The 25,896-nt window shown below is 43.6% G+C and overlaps 1 protein-coding gene across 10 annotated transcripts in view; it reads left to right on the forward strand.

The window, feature by feature from the left end:
* Nucleotides 1–25,896, forward strand: part of ANKRD27 (ankyrin repeat domain 27) — a 71,042-nt gene that overhangs the window by 37,811 nt on the left and 7,335 nt on the right. For all 10 annotated transcript variants that reach the window (XM_083750446.1, XM_083750449.1, XM_083750454.1 and 7 more), the window contains 14 exons: nt 2,494–2,586; nt 3,425–3,552; nt 4,428–4,510; nt 6,087–6,202; nt 7,973–8,065; nt 9,169–9,366; nt 9,883–9,942; nt 10,053–10,166; nt 12,265–12,309; nt 19,686–19,811; nt 20,943–21,140; nt 21,860–21,979; nt 24,148–24,309; nt 25,180–25,279. In XM_083750446.1, coding sequence (XP_083606572.1) covers nt 2,494–2,586; nt 3,425–3,552; nt 4,428–4,510; nt 6,087–6,202; nt 7,973–8,065; nt 9,169–9,366; nt 9,883–9,942; nt 10,053–10,166; nt 12,265–12,309; nt 19,686–19,811; nt 20,943–21,140; nt 21,860–21,979; nt 24,148–24,309; nt 25,180–25,279 — 1,636 coding nt within the window. The remainder of the gene's footprint in view (nt 1–2,493; nt 2,587–3,424; nt 3,553–4,427; nt 4,511–6,086; nt 6,203–7,972; nt 8,066–9,168; nt 9,367–9,882; nt 9,943–10,052; nt 10,167–12,264; nt 12,310–19,685; nt 19,812–20,942; nt 21,141–21,859; nt 21,980–24,147; nt 24,310–25,179; nt 25,280–25,896) is intronic.

A 25,896-nucleotide genomic window follows, 5' to 3' on the forward strand; every position in this document is an offset into this window, starting at 1 on the left:
ACAGCAAATGGTTAGGGGAGTTGGCACCAGGTTCATGGAACTATTTAGCTTGGGGCAATTATATTCTACTTTTATAAGATGAAAAACCACTCAAAATGGCTAAACCCAAGCTGCATTGGAAATTGAAATTGAAACAATGAAACAGAATAAACAGCAGGAAACCATAGTATGAGTGCAGACAAACAGGTTTATGCTCAAAATATAAGCACTACCTTCACTGAGTCCTTTCTAATCATACAAAATGTGTACAAAAGAAACTGGGCTCTTCCTTAAACCTGCTCTCCAGTCTAGTCCTAATCTTTAGTAGATTACAGGCTAGTTGTTCCTCTAGCTCAGTGTGGTCCACTTTGACTGGCAGGTATTCTCAACGGTCTTCAGCATCACAAGCTCCCTGGTTTTGTTACTAGCAACTGAATTTCAGGATCTTTTTGCATGCAAAATGTGCTCTATCATTCAGCTCTTGTCATTCCTGAACCACATTCTAATTTATGGCCCTTTTGTTACCTTGCTCCATCAGGCTAGTAGGCCTTATCCCAAGCCGCCATAGTTACCAGTGGAGGCCAGAGCCCTGTGATTGGAAGTAATCAAGTGGGAAAGGACCATTTGGTCATACCGAGATGGTCTGACGTAGCAATGGTAATTGGACCACATCAGATAAAGCTATGAAATAGGGCCAGTGTGAATGTGCTCCACTATTTGTATGGGGCTCGAACTATGCACTCATTCAGTTTTACACACCACCGTTGCTGCCATATTTGGAGGTTGTATGCATCACACCCTTGCGGGGTGACCTTGTTGGTGTGGGAGAGAAACCAGATTTTCTGGCTGGAAATTTTTGACACACACCATTACTCACATGGCAGGGCAACTAAAAACAAATCACTGCCCATATACAATTTCAGGTGGTGCATTCTCCAAGTGAGTGAGGACCATACTGCCTTATATTCGCAGATTCAAATGAGTGCCACAGCTCTGTTTGCATTAGGGCGCAAGTAATCTGGTTTGTGACACCCGCTTCATGCTAACGGTAACTTTCCAGGAATTGCTGCAAAATGCCCCAATGACTTACAAGCTGAGATGCTGTCTACCCTACATTTATCTTTCTCTTTTACAGAACAGGCAATGTTGCTTTCCCATGTGCCATTTTCATCAGCTCTATAAGAAACTTGAAAGTTGGACTGACTAGAGCTGTGTATTCAAGGGACACATTAATTTGGACATAAAACTTTAAGTCAAAGGTTACCTGTGCCTTCAACATGAATTTACAGCCAAGCCAGGCAGTGCCACTAAACTGAGCACAGGGGAGGCAGGAATGGCTCATAAGATTCCAGGGCCCTAAAAACACAGGAACTACTTTCCTCAGGAATGTTAAGCTGGCACTTCGATCTGCCTGTAAATTACATTGTTACAGACACATGTCTTTTGCCTCTTGAGAGGACTGGGAAGTACTTATAAACATTTATTGTGGCACAATATGGCTGCATTATATAGTAACATGATAAGCACCAGAGGTTAGATGGGTGGTGATTATAGTGGTGGTCTTGTTCCGGAATACTCTCCTCAGAGACACTTGTATCCACACTTCCCCTTGTCCTGCTGCTCTCCCCTGGGGAAAACTGCTCTTTAGTGCTCAGTAGAAGCAATTGGCAGTTCAGGTTTTCTGCGGATTGCCATTTGTTCCAATTTATTGTTAAAGAGCAGATTTTCCCTGGGGAAAGAATGGGACAAGGGGACAACTGCATGGACTGCTGCCTAGAAAGCATATAAATAATAAAATTATTATTATTATTATAGGTCAAGCAGAAAACCACTCTCATATGTGCTTTCTAGGCACCAGCTGTCTCCTGGTGTCAACGTTGGTGACTTTCTGGAGCCAGTTTAACATTGGTTTATTTGGCACGCTTCTTATGAAACTGCAACCTCTGCTCTTCTATATATATTGCTGCTTTTGCTTTGTTTTTTATTGATGGTATTACGTGGCCTTAATTCAGTTTCATTCTAACCTTATTACAGTGGTACGTCAGGTTACAGGCGCTTCAGGTTACAAACGCTTCAAGTTACAGATTCCGGTAACCTGGAAGTAGTACCTTGGGTTAAGAATTTTGCTGCAGGATGAGAACAGAAATTGTACGGCGGCAGCGGCAGCAGCAGCAGCATGAGGCCCCATTACCTAAAGTGGTACCTCAGGTTAAGAACAGTTTCAGGTTGAGAACAGACCTCCAGAATGAATTAAGTTCTTAACCCGAGGTTCCACTGTATTGTTATCAGTGTTTTTCTTTTTAGTTTTTCTTTGTACATGTAAAGGCAGGGTATAGGCCTTTTAAACAAATAAAATAATTGAAAATATCTTACTTGGCATAATCAGATCATGGGCATCAATTTTAAGTTGTTGAGCTTGGCTTGAAAATAGACTTTGCTGTGTTGAACTGATCAATTCAGTGTTGTATGCTATGCCAGGAATAAATTGATGGTAGGTTCTTTTCCCCCTCACAGGGATCTGAAGGATTTAGTGAGAAGCTGTTCTTAAGACAAAGAATGAATTTACTGTCTCAGATGTCCAACACCCCGATAGACTGCTTGTTTCAGGTTTGGATTGCATGAATATTATGTCAGCTCTGAGAAATGGCCAGAAAACTACATTCCATTCTAAGAAAGTTTAGAACCCTTGTAACAGCTCAGTGTTTTGAAGGTTCCACCCCCCTTAAAATATATCTTAATCTTTCCATGATTTTGCTTTTGTTTTAGAGTGAGTAAAGGAGATGTCCAATCCCCCCCTAGTTTAGCTTTTATTGGATATTTATTGATGATTCAAACAGACCAGGTAGTTGGTTTTGCACAGCCAACAACATGTCCAGTCAGAGCATGTATATTATGATTAAGAGTTGGGAGAAAATGCTGGCTGGTTAGATGACAATATTATTATTTTATTAAATTTATATCCTATCCTTCCTCCCTAATGAGCCCAGGGCAGCAAACATGTCCCGAATAAAATGACACAATAAAAATGTCTAAAAATAGTTAAAAACAAAACCCTGATCTCAGGGTTGCCAGGATCTTTCAGCCATCAAAATGGTCAAGTAGGCTGTGACCAAGCTGCTCCAGGATGATATGGGAGCCAGTTTGGCTTCTGGATAGTGTTTAGGATTGAAATAACATTGGCTGATCCATTTTTTGCCATGATGTAGAGAGGAGGAGTGTGATATTACCAGTTGTGGCACCTTTTTAGGATTGGCCATGGTTCTGCTTCTATGTTGTATTCCAAAAGATGATGCTGGGAGACCTATGCAGATCTAGGTTTCTGTAATGTATGAATCCACCCCAATTCATATTCACCTTTCTGTTGCCTTTTCCTGCACCCCACTTCCATCTGTTTGGTTCTGAATTTGGCCCCAGTGTCTGTCTCACCTTTTGCCCTTCTTTGCAGCATGTTGCTTCAGGCAACCAGGAAGAAGCAGAGCGCTTGTTAAGCCAAGGAGACAACGATAAGGACACTGTGCAAAAAATGTGCCATCCGCTCTGTTTCTGTGATAAGTGTGAGAAGCTGGTTTCTGGGTAAGGGTTGTGTTTTCAAAGTTTTCAAAACTTTTTCAAAGCATAATTGGGAACTGGTTGAGCTGGTTGAGACATAACCCTAAACTATGGTTTGTGCGAACTGCAGTGTAGACTCCAAACCATGGTTTGTGTGGTTCCTTCCCCCAATCCCCGAAGAATCTCTGAATTCTCTCTCAAGCAGCAACCTCTGAGGGCAAAGCAACATCCTAATGTTGTTCCAAGGAGCCCAAACCATGTTTTATCAATTTAGATGCAAAGTCAAGGCAACAGTTTGCCAAGCCGTAGGTGAACCAGGTTTACATCCTGCTTTGGTTATGGCAGACAATGTTTCAGCCAATCAACTACCATGAATGTTTGGTGGTGAGAGAGGGGAATTTAAAGTGGTTGGCTTTTCTACTCACCTTTAGTGCAAGGTGAACAAAGCGGTTTATAAAGCTTTATTTCCCTCCCATGACCTTTTCTAACAGCAAAACAGCTTTGCTGACTATTCAGGCTGTAGCTTTCCTGCTACAGCCTTGTTCCTCGGACAAAATTTCCCGGGGAACAGCACTACGTCATGGCACAGTGTTGTTCCCAGAGACACCTGTCTGCCGCCATCACAGCAGCTATTCAGTAAACGTACAAGAGCTCTGTAAGGAAGATTATTATTATTATTTCCATTATACGGGTGGGAGGAACTGAAACGAAGAGAACAGTTGCTAGCGAGTTCAGTGTTGAGACCAGATTCAGCTGGTGACCTTACGACAAGCCATGCAAGGCAGCTCACTTGTAGCCATGTTCTTTGGTGATTTTAAACAAGGCAGCTGTGTGAAGCATACACTGTCTTTTGCTTGCCTGTGTTCTGTTTGTTAAGGATGACTTTTTTTTACTTTAAGGAAGCTGAACGATCCTTCCATTGTGACACCGTTTTCTAGAGATGACCGGGGATTTACTCCACTTCATATAGCTGCAATATGTGGTAAGCGCTGCAGCTCATGGATTATGGCAGTAGTTTTCTGATTCCCCACTCTCTACAAACCATTGTCTTCTGAGGAGTCCCTGAGCATCTGTTACAGACCCTCCCTTCACCCGGCACGTTGCACAGAATTCTCAGATGTTCTTGAAGGTTCATCTACAGCAGCCGCCAGGCCTTGAGGACCCTCCCATATAAACTGAGCAGGAGGGTAATGATGCATCCAGCATACATTTACAACTTCAAATTGCTATTGAAGAACGCACTTGTCTTTTGTCCCCTGTTCTAATCTTCTCATGGAGAAGAGACCTTTTGCCTATGGCAGATCCACATGGTTCAACTGCTGGCGTTACAAGTTAAAACTATCAGAGAGTGGGTGAATGGAAACACCTCTGCTTAAGAGCCACTACTAGTCAGAAAAAGAGTGCTGGGCTACTAGTTTAATTTGAGATAAAGCCGTTTCCTTACAACAACAACAACAACAACAACTTCAACAACAACAACAACTACTTCTGGTTAACCTTCCATGGATTTCAGGGGTTCTCTGGGGCACAGTTAGAAAGCTATTAGAATTCCACTCCAGGTCTGGAGTGGATTTGAACATCTGCCCAGCACAAATCTTGCTACAAGGAGATCATTTGCTCTACAGGACCAAACTGCAGTATACAGACCTAACTGTAAGTCTGTATGGCTTTGGTTATTCCAGATGGGAGCTGGTGGCCAGATTATCTTGCTTTTTGGCTTGATTTGATTTATTATGTTTCTGTGCTACTTTTCATTCAAACGAATCCCAAAGTGGCTTACAAATAATGAATAATAATAACATGATAGAACATAATAGAACATCATGAATTCAGCCTAGATCATACAGAATAATTAACAAATCATCAGTGAAACAATTACAATCCATAAAACACTTGTTAGCAAAACAGCAACTAAAGAACAGGCTAAACATCACAAATAAAAGTCGTATTATATTATTAACCAATCAACACAGCATTTATATTCTATGAAAATAATATTAACAAAATATCAACCAAAAAATGAAATAAGTGCTGTTAAGCTCATACACACACACTCCACACCCCCAGGTAGCAGTGGGGTTGCTTCCTTGGGGAGCTTCCCCTGAAGGCCTTTTCTGCAGCATTAAATATATTGCTGCAGCATCCACCTGCTGTGTGTAGGCAACTGATTTGAGAATTTGCAGCCAACTTCATTGGGTTTTGGGGGTTACACTTAGTTACCTCTTCTTTTCCCAAGGTAGGATGACTTTTCTGTGTACTTATAATATGCACCCGCAGCAATTCGTTACTTGGCTCTCTCCAGAGTTGAGATCGATTCATTCATTATTGCTGGAAAGGCCCCTGCCAAGCTGTGACCTAGAACAGTAATGTGCCAACAAGCTGAGGGGCGTCTTATCACCACGAGCAAATGCTAAGTTGCCTGTCATATGGCGCCTGCAAGTGCCAGGAGAGGCAGCAGATTGTTCAGTTCCCAGTTTGACCCAGAGGGTGACACTTCCTTTTCTCGCTGTGAGATGCTGACATTTTGAGCCTGAGAAGCTATATACCTTTCTCCACAGGGCAAGCATCTTTAATTGACTTGCTAGTCTCCAAAGGAGCCATTGTCAATGCGATGGATTATCACGGATCAACGCCACTTCACCTCGCCTGTCAGAAAGGATACCAGAATGTTACCGTAAGCACAGATCTTACGTAATAATAACAACATTTTATGTACCTTTCAGTCCAGTATTGCTTGTAGATTAAAAGCAATGGCTTGGCCGTTTGCTGATGACAGGAACGGTGGCTTTTTGAGGGTTTGCCCCCCATGAATGCTGTTTTTTATAATATATATATAGAAAGATATTTATATACGGCTGCATCATAAAAAATATATCACTACAGTTTGCAGCAATATGGCTTCTCCATATGTTATTTGACTTCAATTCCCATCAGCTCCCACAAAATACTGACCATCTGGAGGGTCTATAATATTTCTTTAAACAACAACAACAAAAATCATGAATGAAGTAGAAATCCTCCACTGCTTCCTCTGGAGGAGACAATTTGATGCTGACAGATTTGGCTCTGAAAAAAGTTTCAGTCATTATGAAATTAGTCTTGTTTAAACACACACACACAATCACAGAGAGAGAGAGAGAGAGAGAGAGAGAGAGAGAGAGAGAGAGAGAAGGTGCATGGGATCCAGTGTAGTTTAGGGCTTGGAGTGTTAGACTTGGGCCAAGGAATGTTGGATTAACATCCATTGTCTGTCCATGAAGCTGCCCGGTTGACCTCAGGGAAGTCAGGATCTCTTGGTGCAACTTACTTGGCAGGATTGTGAGAAAACTGTCAGGCAGAGCTCAGTGGAAGAAGAGTGGGTGAAACATGTGAAAAGTCAATGGATTTGGTAAAGCCCACTTTATGAGCTGAGTGCTGTATGTATGTCAATCAGCTGAGAATAATGTATGTGAAGTGATTTGATTGCTTGAAATTTGCTGGATCAGTGCTAGATGTTACTGCTTCAAGCTCTTCGAAGTAGAGCCACACTGTTACCCGGGAATGAAGGAATCCTTCATGACATTTGACATCATGCATTAATTCATCCCAAGGATGCATTTTGCTCTGCAAGGCTCCCCTAGAGCGCTGGAGCCTGAGCCTTCCTTGTATTGTTTTGTATCACAGTGTTTAGTGAGTGAAATAATATCCGAGCAGCTTGGGCATGACTCTGAATTGGTTTTAAGCAGCTCATGATAAGAGTATTTATATGGTCAGGAATTTGGCCACAATGGTAGCAGCATCAGATGTCAAGGAAACTTAGTTGGTCTTTAAGGTGCTACTGGAAGGAATTTTTTTTGTAAGGAAATGAACATCTGTCTGACTTTTAGAAGAAGGCAGCCCTGTATGGGGAGATCTTAGAATGTTTGAGGTTTTTTGTGTTTTAATACTTTGTGGGAAACAACCCAGAGTGGCCGTGGTAACCCAGTCAGATGGGCGGCATTTTTATTTTTTTATTTTTTATTATTATTATTATTATTATTATTATTATTATTATTATTATTATTTCTCAAGCCATTAAGGCTTGGCTGCTTCTAAGCAGAGGAGATGCATGTGAGTTATTCCTTTTGCACAGAAACTGAAAGGAACCACAGTAAGATTTATTCCCCATTCTCTGCCCCCCCAGCTCTTTATAGCATCATCAACTCTTATTTGTATGCCACTTTCCCACAAAAGTGTGCCCAAAGGTGCTCACAACATATCAAGTGAACAAGTATAACAGTTCAGCCATCAGATTTCATCCCAAACATATGCAAGTTTGAAACAGAATTTTTGGGACTCAATTTGACATATTTGTATGGACTTAACCATACTGTAGCTTCTTCCACTTACTAGAGCTGTCACTGCTAACCCACTGAAATGTGTGCATGCCACATAAAAACATAGCTTGGTTTTTTTCCTTTTTCAGCTTCTCCTCCTGCACTATAAGGCGAGTACAGAAGTCCAGGACAATAACGGCAACACACCCCTGCATTTAGCTTGCACTTACGGCCATGAAGATGTAAGTAGTTCGCAGCAACATGTTCAGGGTACCTATAACACCAGGGTACCTATAACCAGTTAGGTGGACTTTAGCCCCATTGAAAACAAGGGCACTTAAAGTGATTTCAAAGGGGCTTAACTTAGTCTGGATGCAGCCTCACACTTTAATTTTTATTTCATTTCTGAACTTGTAATCCTCCAGCCTTTTCAGAATGATCCTTGAGGGTTAGAAACAGGAGCCCGCCGAGAGAGTCCTTTCTTTTGTAAAAACTTTGTTAGAGCTTTGGGGTCATGCATGGAACATTCCTCTGTGTCACTGTCTTACCTTGTGGAGAGTAAATTGGGGTAAAGTGTGGAGAGTAAATCTGGGGTAAATTGTGCTGCCCTGTATAGTTGACAGTGTGACCTTCCTGATTCTGCCAATCTGTTCTTGGATGAAAGAAGGTTACAGATTGTGGAGTAAACAAGGTTCCCTCATTCAAATAGTCATAACAAGGCAATTCACTTCTCCTTTTTTCTATTTGGTAGAAGGGAGTAGCCTTATGCTGTTGGGCTGCCATGTTTATAGGAATGACATACAGATGCCATTTACACATAGTATGCACATAGTGTTATGGGGTTGTCTCCAACTAAGTCATACACAAAATAAGCCCATTGAAATCAACATACCTAAATAAGTCAGCGAACTTAAGTCCATTGATTTCATGTGGGTCTAGTATATGATTTAGTCAGATACAACTTGTGCAATGTATTGTACAGATTAGCAGTGGGCTGCATGGTAGAAACACCTGCTTTGCATGCAGAAGGTCCCAGGTTCAGTCCCCAACAGCATTTCCAGGTAGGGTTGAGAGAGACAACCATGACTTGTGTGTCGTGGCTTATTTTACTTTACTTTACTTTACTGCATTTGTATGGCTGCCCAACAACTTGCTTTCTCAGAGCAGTTCCCAGAAAATTTAAAGGATAAACTAGAGTGTTAAGATGCAGTGTAAAAACAGTGATGAGTAGTATAGGAATGATTTGGTCTAGCAAGATACGATGACAAAATTGTCCTCTGTCTCTAGTTCCGTTGCTTTAGTGATGTGCACCATCACAGCTTTTGTCTTTCTTTTAACTTTCCAGTGTGTCAAGGCTTTAGTCTATTACGACGTTCACTCTTGTAAATTAGACATTGGCAACGAGAAAGGAGACACTCCTCTTCACATAGCTGCTCGCTGGGGTTACCAAGGGATCATTGAAGTGCTGCTTCAGAATGGAGCCAACCCAAATATTCAAAACCGGACAAAAGAGACTCCTGTGCAGTGCGCATTAAATTCTACGGTACTTCTTAGATACCACTTCTTTTTTAAAAAAAACAACAACCCCAAATGTCTTACATGATTTTAAATTTTGCTTAATTACAAAGAAGCAATATTGGCCAGGGCATTTAATAATAAAATAAAATTCCATTTGCTTTTGGTGGACAAATGCCACTGTTTTATATCCAAGACATCCATGCAGTATGTATTCATTTCTGTGGTCCTCTTAAATTGATCTGCTCTATAATTTTTTTTTTAAGAAAACAAACAATGCTATTGTGCTTTTTACTTAATTGGAAGGACAGTGGCTAGCCAGGAACTCTTGAAAATACTTTTTGCTTGTTTTTGACAGGGGAGGGTTGCAGTTCTACTCCCAAAGTGCCTGAGAGGCGAGATGAATCTTCCTGATTGGGATGCTCTCTAATCTGCCTTTATATATCATTGCTAATGTCATGCTTGCCTTCTGAAGAGTAAATTTCTCTGGAGAGATGGAGTTGCAACTTGCCTCTTCATGAATGTTTGATCTTTCCGCTTGCAGATTTTGTCCTTAATGGAACTGAACTACCTAGCATTTGAAAGAGGGCAGAGTGCTTCTCAGGTAACCTGCAAACCCTTCCTTAGTGTAATGGTATTCAGCTGATCAACTGCTGTGATAACGGCGATGCTGCCAACTCTTCCTCCTTTTGTTTTCCTTGCTGGTTCCACTAGTCCCCAGCCAGATCTTCTCAGGGTTGTGAGGACTCCATCAGCCAAATATCGTCCATCTCCAGTTTATCTTCAGCAACAGCTAGACAAGAAGAAGCAAAATCTAGTTATAAAGAGGTAAGTCGATGAAGCATTGGGCAATGAGGAGCGCAGTAGAACTCTAAGGGGCCAGGGCCATTCCTGTTTTCTCCTCCGCTCATAACAGTGGAACTTGGGTGTCATCCCATGAAGCTGATTAGCAGGAGATTCAGGACAAACAAATGGATGTACGATTTCACACACGTCACACTTTCTGACATTCAGTGTAACAAGATGTGATAGCCACTTGATTAGATGGCTTTGAAAAGAGGAGTAGACACATTTTATGGAGGAGGGTGAGATTTGTCAGTGGCTACTAGCCATGATGACTATATGCAGCCTCTGATTTTGGAGATATTATGGGAAGAGACCATTGCTCTGCTTTCAGAAGGTCCCAGAGTCAGCCATTGGCAGCACTGATTGGAGCAGCCTTCACCAGCCAGGTGCCCCCCAGCCCAAATGTTTTGGATTACAGCTCCCATCAGCTGGCTGGGTCAAATAGGAATTATAGTCCACAACATCTGGAGGGAGCCAGGTTGGCAAAGGTTGGGCTGGAGGTCTGGTACAGTGTGCAGAGGGTCAGGCTAGAACTGGGTCCAATCTCTGGCATCTCCATATTAAACAGAAAGAAACAGGTAGCAGGTGACATGAAAAACTTTTTTCCTGAAAATGCTGGAGAACTACTGCTGGTCAGAATAGAGAATACTGAGCTAAATGGATGGAGAGTCTGAGCCAGTGTAAGGCAAAACATTGATGCTCTGTCCCCATCATTACTGTCTCAGGACTACCTTTGAATTTTGATCTGCCTGTGTGAGATACCTTTAGGTCGCAATGGCTTCTCCTGTCGTGGGTACAGACCAGCCAAAAGTTGCTGTTCTGTAAATGAGAAGTCATGTATGTATAAAAAAGTCATTCAGTGTGAGATTGAGGATTGCTTCCTTTGTGCTTTGCTTCTCCTCTTTTCGCCTTTAAGATATGAACTTGTCACCCTCAAGAGGCTGAGGCTTCAGTTCAAGTCAGGGAAAAGAGATTACCTGCGTCTTAGACCTTTTAGCTTCTAGAGCTCATGTCCTCTTCGTTTAATCCAAAATCAGTTCACTCCCATTTGCCATAATTTGTTGCACTTGCCTCTTATTGAGTAAGAAAGTGGTTTCTGATTGTGCCTGATCCTGTATTTTAAGCCAAGAATGGCATCTAAATTTAAAATGATGGGTTTTGTTTTGCTGGAGAATCTTAGTTTTCTGTGAAGATGTCAGAGTTTGACAACCTTTGTTTCTGTCAACAGATTAATGCCCCCACCCCCACATTAGAGGCCACATGCCATTGGTGGCTGGAGCCAATGATTGTCAGAGCCAGATACAAGTATTCTGGATTAACTAATCTAGAATAAAGATAGCCTTTCTTCTGTTTTCACTGTGGCTACCTCAGATTAGAATTCCCAATCCTATGCATGTCTGCTCAGAAGTAAACCCTACTGAGTTTATTCTCAAATGAGCATGCAGAAGAATTTGTTCTGGAAAGCAAGCGAAAGTAATTTCTTTTTGACTTTAATGTGCTATACATACATATATGGAAGTAGTTGGCCAATTTGTTCCTACAGGGGAAAACTTCCACTTGTTCTGAGACTGTATAGAAAGAAGAGGAAAAACACCTTAACAGTCAGCAAAAGCAATGAGGAAACTAAGAGGAATCAGCTCAACTCTCATGGGATGGAAAGATGGGGTAGCTTCAGAAGGTATCAGGAACTGCCTCAAGTGAGGTTGGGGGATGCATATTGCTCACGTGTGATTCATTCAGAGCCCCCCTTGGCTAGACTTGGTCACTCTCTGTTTCCTGCTTGCAAGATGGAAAGAAGAGCTGAATTTACAAAATGATCACATGCTAGACCCCTTCCTACAACTATTTACCAGGACAAGGAGATGTTTGGCCTGAGGAAGGATGTGAGTGCCACATCACATGCAGTTTGATGGGAGGCTTCCATCCTATTTGGTGAACTGATTCTCTGGGTGTAGATGCTTTTGTAGCCCAAACAGCAACACCTAGGCACAAGAGGAAGTATCAGCAAGGCTGAAAGAACCCAAATACCTAGTAGTACAACTAAACGTTTCTTTTTCTTCTGGCTGTGTTCATTACATAGGTGGAGAAACTTTTAAGAGCAGTTGCTGATGGAGACCTTGAAATGGTAAGATCTCTTATGCTTTGTGCTACCTTGTTTGCATGCATTGATGGCACTTTATAAGGTAGATATTTCCACGAGCATAACAGTAAGAGTGTGCAGCTGTTAAAGGTGACCAAACAGTGACATGCTTTTATTCCCATAATGGGAGTGTCTGGAAGTTGCATCCTCCCATGGGGCCAACCTGGACCATATCTTCCTGTGTCAGCCACCTGTTATCTTCAGTGGGCGGGGAAAGCAAAACAGCCCGCTGAGCGGAATAAACAGGTTCATTTCCTTTAAGGAGCTACCTCCGTGCCACAATAAGAATAAGAATTTATTATTTGTACCCCACCCATCTGGCTGGGTTTCCCCAGCAACTCTGGATTGCTTCCAACAAAGATTAAAAATACATCAAAGTGTCACACATTAAAAACTTCCCTGAACAGGGCTGCCTTCAGATGTTTTCTAAATGTCAGGTAGTTGTTTATCTCTTTGACTTCTGATGGGAGGGCGCTCCACAGGGCGGGCGCCACTACCAAGAAGGCCCTCTGCCTGGTACCCTGTAGCTTTGCTGTGACAATGGAATCATGACCCCATTAGCAGGAAGAGCCCAGAAGTCCTATGAAAGGCTGGAAGCCTGAGGCAGAATTGGGCCAGTTGCAGCATGCAGCAGTCTGTTGCTGCTGAGAACAAGTAGGAGAATCGGGGCGCCCTTTCACTCCTTCCCCTGTTTCTGAGGCCCAGGTGAGAAAAGCTCAGAGGACCAGGGGGTCAGACCAGACTGTGGATGCTGCCGCTCATTCCTGACAGGATGGGCAGAGCCCCAACAAGGGGTTTGTTACATTTGTAGTGGGGGCTAGAACAGGGGTAGTAACACAACGCCCTTTAGTTAAAGGACTGCTGGCAATGGAGCTTTGCACTTAAGGAAACACTTCTGCATACATAACACATTTCCTCCCCTTTGTTTTTGAAGCAGCTTCCTGTTTTGCCATGCTCACTCTGATTGCAGGAGTAACATGCTTTTTTTTAATTAAAAAAGATTAAAAAGCTTGGTGCCTCTTGTGTCGCTGTGAAATCATATAATCAGCCATTTACGCACATTATAGAATATTCAACATCTCAGAAAGGCAGTCTTGGTTCCTCTGAGACCTTAAATGCCAGGATTAGAGAAGGCTGCACCTCCTTTGAACACTCTGGGTCTTCATCTAAAATGCATTAGAATTAAATGCACAACACTAGACTGCCTCGTAGTACATTCTGTATTGATTTAACTGTTGAAGATTGTATATCCATGTGTAGGAAGAGCAAGTCCCCTGCTGGGACTGAATGGCTTCAGAATGCAGGTGGCAAAATCGTATGGTTGAATGCTCCCCCATATCAAAAATGCCCTTCTCGTCAGAAACTGGCATGCAAGGGAGAAGGAATATGTCTTAACCTTCTATCCTGGATGTGTTGCAGACATCACCATCCTGCTCTGTGCTACAAACACAAAACCATTATGCAGGTAGCATGTATTTTTCAAATGTGTCTTTTCCTTTGAATATAAACTGAGGCAGAGAGGGCGAATAGATCCCCACCTCCCACATTTCTATGTGTTTCAAAGAGGAAAAGGAAAGTCTGCAACTCAAAAGAAATACTGATGGATTAATCATGATATTTTTAGTTGGATAATTGATCAGTTTTCAATTTGCATATGGGTGATTAACAATACAGTGGTACCTCTTCTTATGAACGTGATCTGTTTCGGGGTGCCATTCGCACACTGAACAGACCGTAAGTGGAGTGCCGCTACTGAGCATGCGCAGAGCGCGATAGAGCGCTTCTGCGTATGCACGCACGGTGAACCCAGAAGTAAACGCTTCTGGGTTTGCCACGTTCGTAACCTGAAAAGTGGCAACGTGAAGCACTCGTAACACGAGGTATGACTGTACTTCTGAAGCAAGAAGCATATGTCCTTTGCTTTTAGATTATGAAATTGTATTGCAGCTGGCATCCGCTTAGAAGAGGCGTTACCCTTCTGCATGTGAGAAGAGAGAATGGCTCTTTTAGGATGGTGCTTGCCATTTGTAGTTTTCATAAGCAGCTTGAATTAAAAAGAAGCCTGTATAGTATATTCCAACAGTGAATTCCTTCTCCAATGACTGAACATGCTCAATGACAATGAATTGCTGGCTGATTCTTGGTGGGTGTTTGGGAGGGGGACTGGCAAATTGAGGAGAGGGAGTGCAATGGAGTGTCCTGGAAAAGGGCACAGAACTTGAACTTGACACAACAACATTTTGTTGTAGGTTCCACATGAATGCATTTGTGGGTGGGTTTTTAGCCATCCATCCATCCTGCTGCCAGTTTCCTCTCTTGGTTGATCTAAATTAAGTATTGCAGTCCAGATGTGCCCTTCATAGATGCAATACCTGTGTTACCTTCTTAGATATTCATATCCACGAGTAACTTTTCTCATGAGTAGTCCTAAGAGGGAAGTTGGGCTATGTTTTTTCCTCAAATAGTAGTATCAGCTTTGAACAAAAAGTCATGGCAATTTTAAAACTGCCAACAAACACATTTTTTACAGAAAGGTAAAAGCAACTGGGGTTGTTTTGATCTGTAATACCTCGTTTTCCATACAGCAGCAGCAGCCTTGCTGCTTCCATCCTATAATTTGCAATATTTACTGTCTCCTGTGATGACTGAAAACTGCCTGAGCCCTGCTATCTTTTTCTCCAGAAGCCTTTTAAAATGGTGACAAGCAGCAGTTGACAGTAAGGCAAATTATACCATTGTATGTTTGAAGATTTCTTCATTTAAAAAAAAAAAAAAAAAAAGAAAGTCTTGTGAAGCTGTATTCAGATATCATACCAAGCCATTCCAAAGTCAGCACTGGAAGCTGTGCCTTTGAATTGGGCTCACCATGGTTTGGCATAATGTTTGAATTGATAAATCAGTGATGGGCATGGAGCCCATGCCTTGCATTCAAAAGGTCTCTGCTTTGATTCCTAGCACTTCCAGGTAGCAAGGAGATGAGAGAGAGCCCTGCCTGAGAGCGGAGTTTAGGCTAGATGGAGCAATAGTTTGATGCAGGAGAAGGCAACTTTGTAGGATCATTGCTGAAAGGGTCAGCCAGTGCAATAATAATAATAATAATAATAATAATAATAATAATAATAATAATAATAATATTTTTAAAAAAATATACCCCACCCACTCTGGGCGGCTTTCAACAGAACATTAAAAACAGGGAAAAAATCAAACATTAAAAATTTCCCTAAACAGGGCTGCCTTCAGATGTCTTCTAAAAGTCAGGTTGTTTGTTTCCTTGACATCTGATGGGAGGGCATTCCACAGGGTGGGTGCTACTACCGAGAAGGTCCTCTGCCTAGTTCCCTGTAATTTCTCTTCTCGCAGTGAGGGAACCGCCAGAAGGCCCTCGGAGCTGGACCTCAGTGTTCAGGTAGAATGATGGGGGTGGAGACACTCCTTCAGGTATACAGGACTGAGGCTGTTTAGGGCTTTAAATGTCAGCACCAACACTTTGAATTGTGCCCAGAAATGTACTGGGAGCCAATGTAGGTCTTTCAGGACCAGTGTTATATGGTCTCGGCGGCCACTCCTAGTCACCAGTCTAGCTGCTGCATTCTGGATTAATTGCAGTTTCTGAGTCACCTTCAAAGGTAGCCCCACGTAGAGCGCATTGCAGTAGTCCAAGCGGGAGATAACCAGAGCATGCACCACTCTGACGAGACAGTCTGCGGGCAGGTAGGGTCTCAGCCTGCGTACCAGATGGAGCTTGTACACACCTGCCCTGGACACAGAATTGACCTGTGCCTCCATGGACAGCTGTGAGTCCAAAATGACTCCCAGGCTGCGTACCTGGTCCTTCAGGGGTACAATTACCCCATTCAGGGTTAAAAAGAAAAATGCCTCTTTACCCTGGCTTTTGACACTTGTGGGTCTGAAATATATACCTCTCCTTTTTTCTGTGATTGCAAGTTGTTTTAAAAAGTTTTTAATATTGTGTTTTAATGTTGTAACCCGCCTTGGGACCTTAGGGTGAATAATATTTTACTATATATCATAATCTGTAGGGAGTGAGAAGCTATGTAGAATCAAGTTCCACAGCACGAAGCATCCTTCTAATTGCATGTTTTAATGCACTCCTTCTTGCTCTGAAAGCATTCAGAGTGTGTTACTTGGTGAGATCAGATTACAGCAGCTCCATGGGATACTTAACACGTGCACCTATTTTAAAATGCATTTAACCTTTTGACCAAAATCCTTCCTTAATCCATTGTCATTGGAAACAGATACATTTGAGACAGCGTGATTAAACTTTGGTAAGGCACTGATTCGAAACTTTGGGAGGGAATGTTTTGGGAAGCTGTGGCAAGCTAATGATTGGTCTGCTAGACTCCTTGTTGTTCAAGGTTGGGTGATAAATGTGTGCAGCTGAAGAAAGGAGTTTGTGGGGATGATCAGTCTTGTTTCTGCCTGTGGGAAGGAGGGGTGGCCGGTGGGGGACCTGTCAGGATAATCTGAGGGGTTCCTGAATTCTTGAGGTGGGTGAATGACTGACAGGGCTGGCCATTCCCTATTGGAGCCTTGGTCTCAGTATGGAATGGGAAGGTTTATTGCCCCTATACTTTAGTTGGGATCTGCTTTGGAGGAAAGTGGAGTGGAATCCTTGGCTGTCTGCTGTGATGGATTTACCCAAGGCTAGCTGGACCATAAAGAAGGCTGATCGCCGAAGAATTGATGATTTTGAATTATGATGTTGGAGGAGACTCTTGAGAGTCCCATGGACTGCAAGAAGATCAAACCTATCCATTCTGAAGGAAATCAGCCCTGAGTGCTCACTGGAAGGACAGATCGTGAAGCTGAGGCTCCAATACTTTGGCCACCTCATGAGAAGAGAAGACTCCCTGGAAAAGACCCTGATGCTGGGAAAGATGGAGGGCACAAGGAGAAGGGGACGACAGAGGACGAGATGGTTGGACAGTGTTCTCTAAGCTACCAGCATGAGTTTGACCAAACTGCGGGAGGCAGTGGAAGACAGGAGTGCCTGGCATGCTCTGGTCCATGGGGTCACGAAGAGTCGGACATAACTAAACAACAAGAACAGCTGTTTACCCAGGTGTTTTGAGGTGGCTGGTTACAGTCCATTGTTGCTTGCTTAGACTCTGTTACCTGCTGATTTTATAGTTTTACATGACGTTTTAAAAATAATAATTTATATACCACCTTTTGTTTCAAGAAAAAAAATAATACACGGGTGGTTCACAAACAAATGGAAGCTGGCAGCAAAATAACAAGGATAAAAATGGCTTATTAAAAATAGTAATAATTAAAATACAGTACATGGTAAAATAAATTCATCAAGAATATTAAAACACCTGTTATTTAAAATGTATAATGAGTGAGCCCATTAAAACCCCATAACATCAGTTGAAACAGAAGATTCAAGTCAGGAGACATAGGGGGTGCTTATCTCCAGGTGTGTCTTCAAGAATGCCAGCACTGGTGGGTCCAGGTGTGTGCCCCACCCCATGCTCAATTGATAGAGCAAAGTGAGAAATAAATAAACAAATAGGAACTCAAGTGGAGGGCTGTGCCTGGTTCCTGGGCTGTTGATTCCCACCTAGAAGAGGAGGCAGTGGCAGTAAGGAGGAAGAGGGGGGCAGACTCAAAAGAGGGCTCCCCACCAAGATTATCTTGCCCAAAGCCCCACCTCCACCCCCACAAAAACAACTTGCCCAAGCCTACGTATGCATTAATTGATGGCAGAAAGACAAGAAATGACAAACATATTCTCTTTTCTTTCTTGAGAAAAGTCAGCGTTCTTGTCTCTTTGATTAAAAATCAACTGTGGTTGAGGTTGGGTTTTTGTTAAGTGGAATAAAGGCTGTTCAAGGAAGCACCTTGGTATATTCTGGCCCAAAGCCCTCCATTTAATCTTCAGCAATCCTGGCTAAAAGGATTTGAGAGGCCTTGGGCTGAGGTGAGCGTCAAAGACTCGATTAAGTGTGAGGAAGTCATTTCTAATTTACATCATGGTTCCTTGGGAAACTGGTCTGCAGTTGACTTGTGGGAAGTGAAATGTTAGATTTCCTTTATCTTATCTTTCTGAGAAAGTAACAGGAGACTTTGGACGATGTCCTACTGAAGTGATAACAGGCCTACCGGTAAGGTCAAGTAGGCTGGAAGGAGCAAGAGGGCAGGGCCTTTTCAGTGGTGCCCCCCCAGCTCTAGTTATGCTATTCCCACTGGATTGTGCCTACCTGGTCTCTTCTGCACAAGTCTCTATCAATTACCTATTCCAGATTGCTTTTTTCTTACCCGGTTTTAATTGCTGTTGGTTTTTGAAACACAATGATCTGTTTTATGCTGACCTGTTTGAAATGTTTCTAAGATACTAGTTTTTGTATATCTTTCAAGATCTCTTTGGTGAATTTCTGTGCAGTCTATAATGTACTATACGAGATGCCTGAGAAGGGCTAGGCAGGCTTCCTCAACCTCGGCCCTCCAGATGTTTTGAGACTACAATTCCCATCATCCCCGACCACTGGTCCTGCTAGCTAGGGATCATGGGAGTTGTAGTCCAACAACATCTGCAGGGCCGAGTTTGAGGAAGCCTAGGCTAGAGCAACCTAAAGCAAGGGCTGTGTGTTGAGGGGAGCTGTAGTCCAACAACATCTGGGGAGCCACAGGTTCCCCATCCTCACCTTGAAAGGTGAGCTTAATATACGCTGAGAAATAAAATCAGTAAGTGCCAATTTCCAGAATAATCGGCATATCAATGTTTGAATTAAAATGCTGCCTATGGGGCAGGGGGAGTGCCATAATTTCAGTATTCCTCCATGCAGGCAAAACAACAATACTTCATATAGAATATGAGATATCCAAGCAGAAAGAGCTCAAGCTTGGTTGTCTCTATGACATGGTAGTTTTCTTTGTGTAGTGATTATTTTTCACGAGTGCGCGTTCATGTGAGCGTCTCTCTGTCATCAGATGTAGTTCAGTTCAGGGTCGGGTTTACCACCCCAAGGGTTCCTCTCCCAAAAGAAAATAAATACATTCTTTTTTTAAAAAAAGGGGGACACTAATTTGCATGAAACATGCACATGCTAAGTTATAGGTTATTAACGCAGATTTAGAAACAATTGCTACAATTCTGAATAGAAATACAATCCATCTTACCATAGTGAGGGAGACTGCGGCCAGCTGAGCTGTCTGCTTGCTCAGGCTGCTGCTCCTCTGGGTTTTTAAAAAATGTTTAAACCAGAGTTTGACCAGTCCGCCTTTCTAACAGAGCACTGTTCTCTGTAACGTAGGACACTGGCCACCCTAACCACCCTAGTGAGAATAAGGCCTACAATTCTGACTCTAGAACGGCCTTCGTTTCTTAACAGGTGCGCTATCTTTTGGAATGGGCGGAAGACGATCTAGAGGAACCCGAAGAAGCCGGCAGCAGCGTGGAGAAGCTGGAGTTCTGCCACCCCTTGTGCCAGTGTTCCAGATGTGGCCCTGTGCAAAAGGTCTGCCCGTCTTCCTCCTGCCCAGACCTGTCATTTATTCTGCCCAGCTCTGAAACATCCTCCGCCCCTTGTCCTTATCAGAGTTCACGACCTCCTGAGATGAAGCTGCTCTCCTGGGTAATCAGGCTCCTGAAAGGATTGAGCAGCTGCTCAGGAGAAGCTTGTTTTCCTCTGGAAGAGGCAGGGAGGGGGAGAAAACTTTGCACTTTGTCCTCAACTCACCTTCCTCTCAGGGGCGGAGGAAGGGGGGTGCGGTGGGGGTGGGCCGCCCCGGGTATCACCACCGAGGGGGGTGACAAAATGCCAGGCGGCACTCACCTGGGAGTGACGCGATGGCTTGAGCGCGTGCAGGCTCCACACTGCCCAAACGGTCTGCCCGCTGCCTCCCCCTCAGTTGTAGGGAAGAGGCAGGCAGGCTGCTCAGAGGCCCTGCGGAGCGTCCTGCCCTGGCTCGCCCCGCCCCACGGGCGCCGGGCCACACCACTGGGCGCAGGGCACATGCACCACCCCAGGCGCCCAATCGGCTTGCTCTGCCACTGCTTCCTCTCTCTGTGGACAATTTCCCTGTCTTGGCATTGCACTCCTCTTCCAGGAGTCTTTGCCTATGGTAGAGTAAACAAGAAACAAGGCCTCTGCTCTCGATTTCCCAGCTGCTGCTTTCTCCCTTGCTAACCAAATGGAATCAGAACTGTAGAATTGGAAGGGACTCCACGGGTTATTTAGTCCAACCTGCTGCAGTGCAGGAATCTTTTTGCCCAGTGTGGGACTCGAACCCATGCCCCTGGGATTAAGAGTCTCATGTTCTGTCAACTAAGATATGAAAATCATACAGCAATGGTTGTGATGTTTTAGATTGTAAGCCTGTGGGCAAGTCCTGTTTGGTTTGGGTTTGTTTGTTTTTTAAATGTGCATAGTAGTTTAAGGCACTTAATGCTACTACTGCTACTTAATAAATCACTGTTCATAATAATGGTGAGTTTGCACCAATACATTTGCATCATCTCAGCACACAAATAGCACTCTGAAGTTTCCAAGGCAGCGCTGAATTCCAGGCGGTGGCTGCCGTGGGATGTTTGCTTACTTGTCAGCTGAGAAGGCTCTGATGGAATTTCCCTTTCTTCCTCCCGATAGAAACTCTTCCGAGTTCCCTCCAACGGCCTCGGAGTCAACATCACAAACCAAGAGGGCCTGACGCCGCTGCACGTGGCCTCGCTCCATGGACATGCGGACTTGGTCTCCCTCTTACTGAAGCACGGAGCCAACCTGGAGGCAAAGGATGCTCACCACGCGACACCTCTCCACCTCGCCAGTCAGAACGGGCACTTTCAGGTAAGGGTTGTAGCAGGGAAGTCTCCTCTTCGACCTTACTTATTTATATACCGCTGCATCATTAAAATATATCACAGCGGCTTACAACAATACAAAAACATACAGTAAACTCATAAAAAGAAGACCATTGCAGGGGATGCATACTTAATTGCTTGTATATTTTGCCTGGCGAAATATAAGAGTTTTCAGCAGGCATTTTAAAGCTTGCAGACAAGGTGCCTGCTGAATCTGTGCTGGCAGGATATTCCACAGCAGACCTCCACTGTTGGAGGCAGTAAAAGCTGCTGAATACCAGTTGCTGGAAACCTCAGGAGGGAAGAGCACTCTTTTGCTTGGGTTTTGCCTGCGGGCTTCCCATTAGAGACATCTGGTCGACCACCATGAGAACAAAGGGGTGCCCTTTGGCCTGATCCAGCAAGGCTCTTCCACCAACCCAATTTTGTTTCCACTTTTGCACACCTTGGGATTTGCCCAAGTCCATGATAGCTCTCTTTGAGTGTATGGATGGGGCCAGGCACAAGATGAGCAACTGCACTCACTATGCCGATAATAATCTTGCTTGCGCCTGTGCTTTACAAAGTATTAATGTGAGTTGGTTTCGTCTATAGAAAGAAAGATTGAGAAAATGCAGGGGGCTTGAACCCTTTTACTTCTGGTTTTTGCGTGTGTTGAAACTGTTCAAAGCTGCCATGGTAACACTTCTTTCCTTTTTTCCACAGGTGGTAAAGTGCCTGATAGAGTATAAAGCTAAACAAAATAAAAAGGACATTTATGGAAACACTCCTTTAATTTATGCCTGCTTGAATGGCTATCTAGAGATAGCGGCCTTTTTGTTAGAGGTAAGGAACCTTTGGGTATTTTCATATTTTCCTTTCTTTCTTTTGACTGTGGTATTTATTTTTCATATTCAGTCATCATGAGGTGGCAGATCTGGCAACATTCCGAACAGCAGAGGACTTTTCATCATACTCTGCTCTTAATTTCAGCATTTTGAGAGTACATTTTAAAGGATGGGTTGCCCTAAAGCAGAGGTTTTCAACCTTTTTGTGTCCATGGCTCCCTTGACCAACTAACGTCTTTCTGTAGCACCCCTGTAGGGCTCAGGAGCCCAGTTATATCACCCTTTGCCTGCAGAGCTGGCAGCCTCTCACCCTTTTTCAAACACCTTCCTTTGTGGAGTGTTCCCTCAGCCTCCTCCCCTTTCCTTGGGAGTCCTCTGGGTGGTGGCAGCTGCCACTCCTGGTCTCTGAGCTGCCCCACCACCACCAAAGAGAAGTGCCTCTTCACACTGCTCCACAGGGGCCTGGAAAGCACCCCCTGGCCAGCCCCAGAGGCACCATTCACCTGCGGAGCTTGTAGCCAGAGCTGCTGCAACAAACATCTGTGCAAGCCTTTGGGAAGCAGAGACACAAGAGGGCATCAGAGGAGGGAGGGAAGGAAAGACGCCAGTGTTGCCCATGGCACACTGGTTGAAGACCACTGCCCTAAAGTATGATTGGGGAAGCTCTGTCCCTCCCCATCATCATTGAGTGACCAGGTTGACAAGGGTTGATGGGAAAGGGAGTTCACAATTGCCTGGAGGACCACAGCTTCTCCATCCCTTCCATAAGAGAAAAGTGGGGGAAATCTAAGCTTCATGCTGGCATTCATTTGTATAAACTTGCCCTTTGTTATATTAAATGTCAGTTACAGATCAGCTACTGCAGATGAACTCACCTTATCATGTGAGCATAGTGGGCTGGGATTCAGAGCGGAAGGAAAATAGATTATTGTGCAGCTATGCAAATGCTTCTGCAAGAGCTGTGCATGGGTGCACTTAGTGCAGAAGCAGCTGGATTACATAGCACTCCCCAGGCATCCTGTTGTGCAATAGCACATTTGGATGTAGTTTCACATTTCTTCTGTATCTGGAAGGGCATCTTTAGATTCAGCTCGCTGGTCTGGTTCAGGCATAATGGGAAACCGTGGTTTCCTGTTGTGTGAAGAACTCTGCCCCCCTTCAATTGTAGCTATAAGATTGTAAACAAGATGATAATTTGCTTGAAAAACCTTTTAACAATGTAAGTGGGAGCAGGAGACGTGAGGAAGTCCAAACAAGTTATGAATTTTTGTGTATGATATAAGCAATGTTGTTTGTTACTTATGCTTTTTTCTTATAAAAATCTTAATAAATATTTATATATAAATATATATATATTAAAAAAAAACAATTGCAGCTACAATGAAGCGTTGGCCTCCAGTTTGAAACAAGCCACAGTTCAGAACTGTGGTTTATTTAAAAGCAGAAGTGAAAGCTGCCTGTCTCCTCCTTGTGGCAGCAAAGAGGAAGAAAAGGAAGAAGGCAAGTTCACGGCTCCTGCAGGTTCATTGACATAATGGTAAACTCAGTGGTTTCCCATTTTGTCTGAACCAGGCTGCTACTTTTCAATGGAAAGCACAGTGGGATGAATGGATTGCTTAATCATTGCCTTTCTGTTGATAGCATGAAATGAGAGAGTAGATCTGCCCTTGTCAATTTGTTACATTAAAACCCATATTTCCATATTGGAAGAGCCATTGTGGACTGACTGGAGACCTAGATTCAAATATCACATTTAACCCATGAAGCTCACCGGTGGACCTTACTCTGAGCCAACCTCACAGGGTTGATGTGAGGATAAAATGGGGGCGGGAGGGAGATGTATGTCACCTTCAGCTTCTTGGATGAAAAGTGGGATGTAAATAAGACAAAGGAAGAATTTGAGAGGGGGACCGTCTTGTACTGACAGAGCAGATACGTTTCATGCAGGTTCAATCCCTGCCATCTAAAGTTTAAGAGGATCAGATGGGAGACAGGAAAGATCCTCTGCCACAGACCCCCAACAGATAACATAGTAAAAGTTGATGCAACTTCCTCATCGGTACCATTTTGAGATACTGAAAGAAGTATAAGAACTTGCCGTTTCCGTGTGACCTCCTTTCAGTATCATCGCTTGAATGTCCTTTGCCATCCTTTCTTTCCCTTCAGAACGGGGCCTCGGTTAACCTGTCCAACAACCAAGGCAACACACCACTCCATAAAGCTGTGATCGGGAGCTATGAGCCTTTGGTGCGGCTCCTGCTGCAGCACGGCGCATCAGCACATGCTCGGAACAACAGACAGTGCACGCCCCGTGACTACGCTGAGCCTGTAAGTGGCCCATTTGTCCACAGGAGGAACTTGCTAGCCCACAAGTACAGTAAGCCTACCAGCCTCCATCTGGACTGATGCATTATCAGCCAGAGATTTCAGTGGGGGGTGATTGGCTTCAGCTTTAGCCTGAAGCTATAATTCTCAAGCGACACAGATCAGGGGCTCCCGGACGGTGGTTTGTGGACCACAGCTTTAGTCAGGTGGATTTGAGAGTGTCTGCGAAGGACACTTGCACTTTGAGTTCTATGGAATCCAAATTGCAATACAAGAAAATGTAAGAAATAAAAAGCAGTAAAAACACAATTAAAAAAACATACAGCATCTAGCACAATGCATTCCAATTGCTACAATGGGCAAAAAAAATTATGAAGAGGTCTGACAAGACCCTCAACATTTTTCAAGTGCTCCATGGGTGGGGGCGGGTGGGAGTTTGGGACCCCCTGACATAGACAACAAAAGTAGGAGTGTGGTAATTGGTAGGACTAGCTTGCTGATCAATGATTGGTCAGATATTGTCCATCATCCATCCATTGTTTGACTGTAGTAAAATATTCCAAGAATCCAGAACGGTCATGATGCTCGGAAAATGTACCTGCTTCTTTATTATACACCCCAGCCCTTTAAAAACTTGTTTTTACAGTATTCTGAACCACTGTTAAGTGGCATTTTCATTCATTGTGCTGGAAGTTCTTATGCTAGAAATATGTTATTTTATTATATGTTAATTGTATTTGATCATTTTTTTGCTGCAAAGCACCAAAACAACAGTGCTGTTGGACAGCTTCATATAACATACAGCAATAAAATAAAATAAAGTATTTTTTAAATGAGAAACTACCTCCTCTTTTTGTCCCACCTAATTTAAAGAAATCGGGTATCCTTGAGCTGCTGAGGACCGTAGTAACCTCAGAAGAGGGAAGAAAGACTGACTGCAGATCTCACGTGGCTGGGAAGAGCAGGAAAAAAAGTGAGTGTGGCATTTTGGTCCATTGGTCCATTTAGCACCAGGGTCTCAGGTAGAAAAAGGCATCACCCACTACTTCAGATCCTTGTAAGTGAATACACAAGGATTGAATCTGGGACCTTCTAATGCAAAGCATGTACTCTACCACTGGGCCATGTCCTGTCCCTAGTGCTGGCAAAAGGGCTGCTGTGGCTACTCTGCTCAGTTTTTTTGGTCAAGAACCTAAGAATGTGCCAGAACTAGCTATTTCCCCATTGTCTACTGAGGCTGCCAGCAGCTCCCTAGGGCAGTGATGGCCAAACTTGGCCCTCCAGCTGTTTTTGGACTACAACTCCCATCATGCCTAACAGGACCAGTGGTCAGGGATGATGGGAATTGTAGTCCCAAAACAGCTGGAGGGCCAAGTTTGGTCATCACTGCCCTAGGGTCTCAACCAGAGAGCTTTCCCATCACCTGACCCTCCTTACTGGAGATGCAGAGCAGGTGCCTGATCCCTGCCTAATGCAGGTAGATGTTACCTAATGCACTTTGTGTCAACACCTGGGGTCAGATCAGTCCTAGGAGAGCTAAATACCTTTGTTTTCCCGTTGTGTAAGCAGAGATGTCACTGGCAGCTTAAA

This window comes from Podarcis gaigeae (genome assembly GCF_964106915.1).
Source record: "Podarcis gaigeae genome assembly, chromosome: 8".
In the NCBI taxonomy this organism is placed as follows: Eukaryota; Metazoa; Chordata; class Lepidosauria; order Squamata; family Lacertidae; genus Podarcis; species Podarcis gaigeae.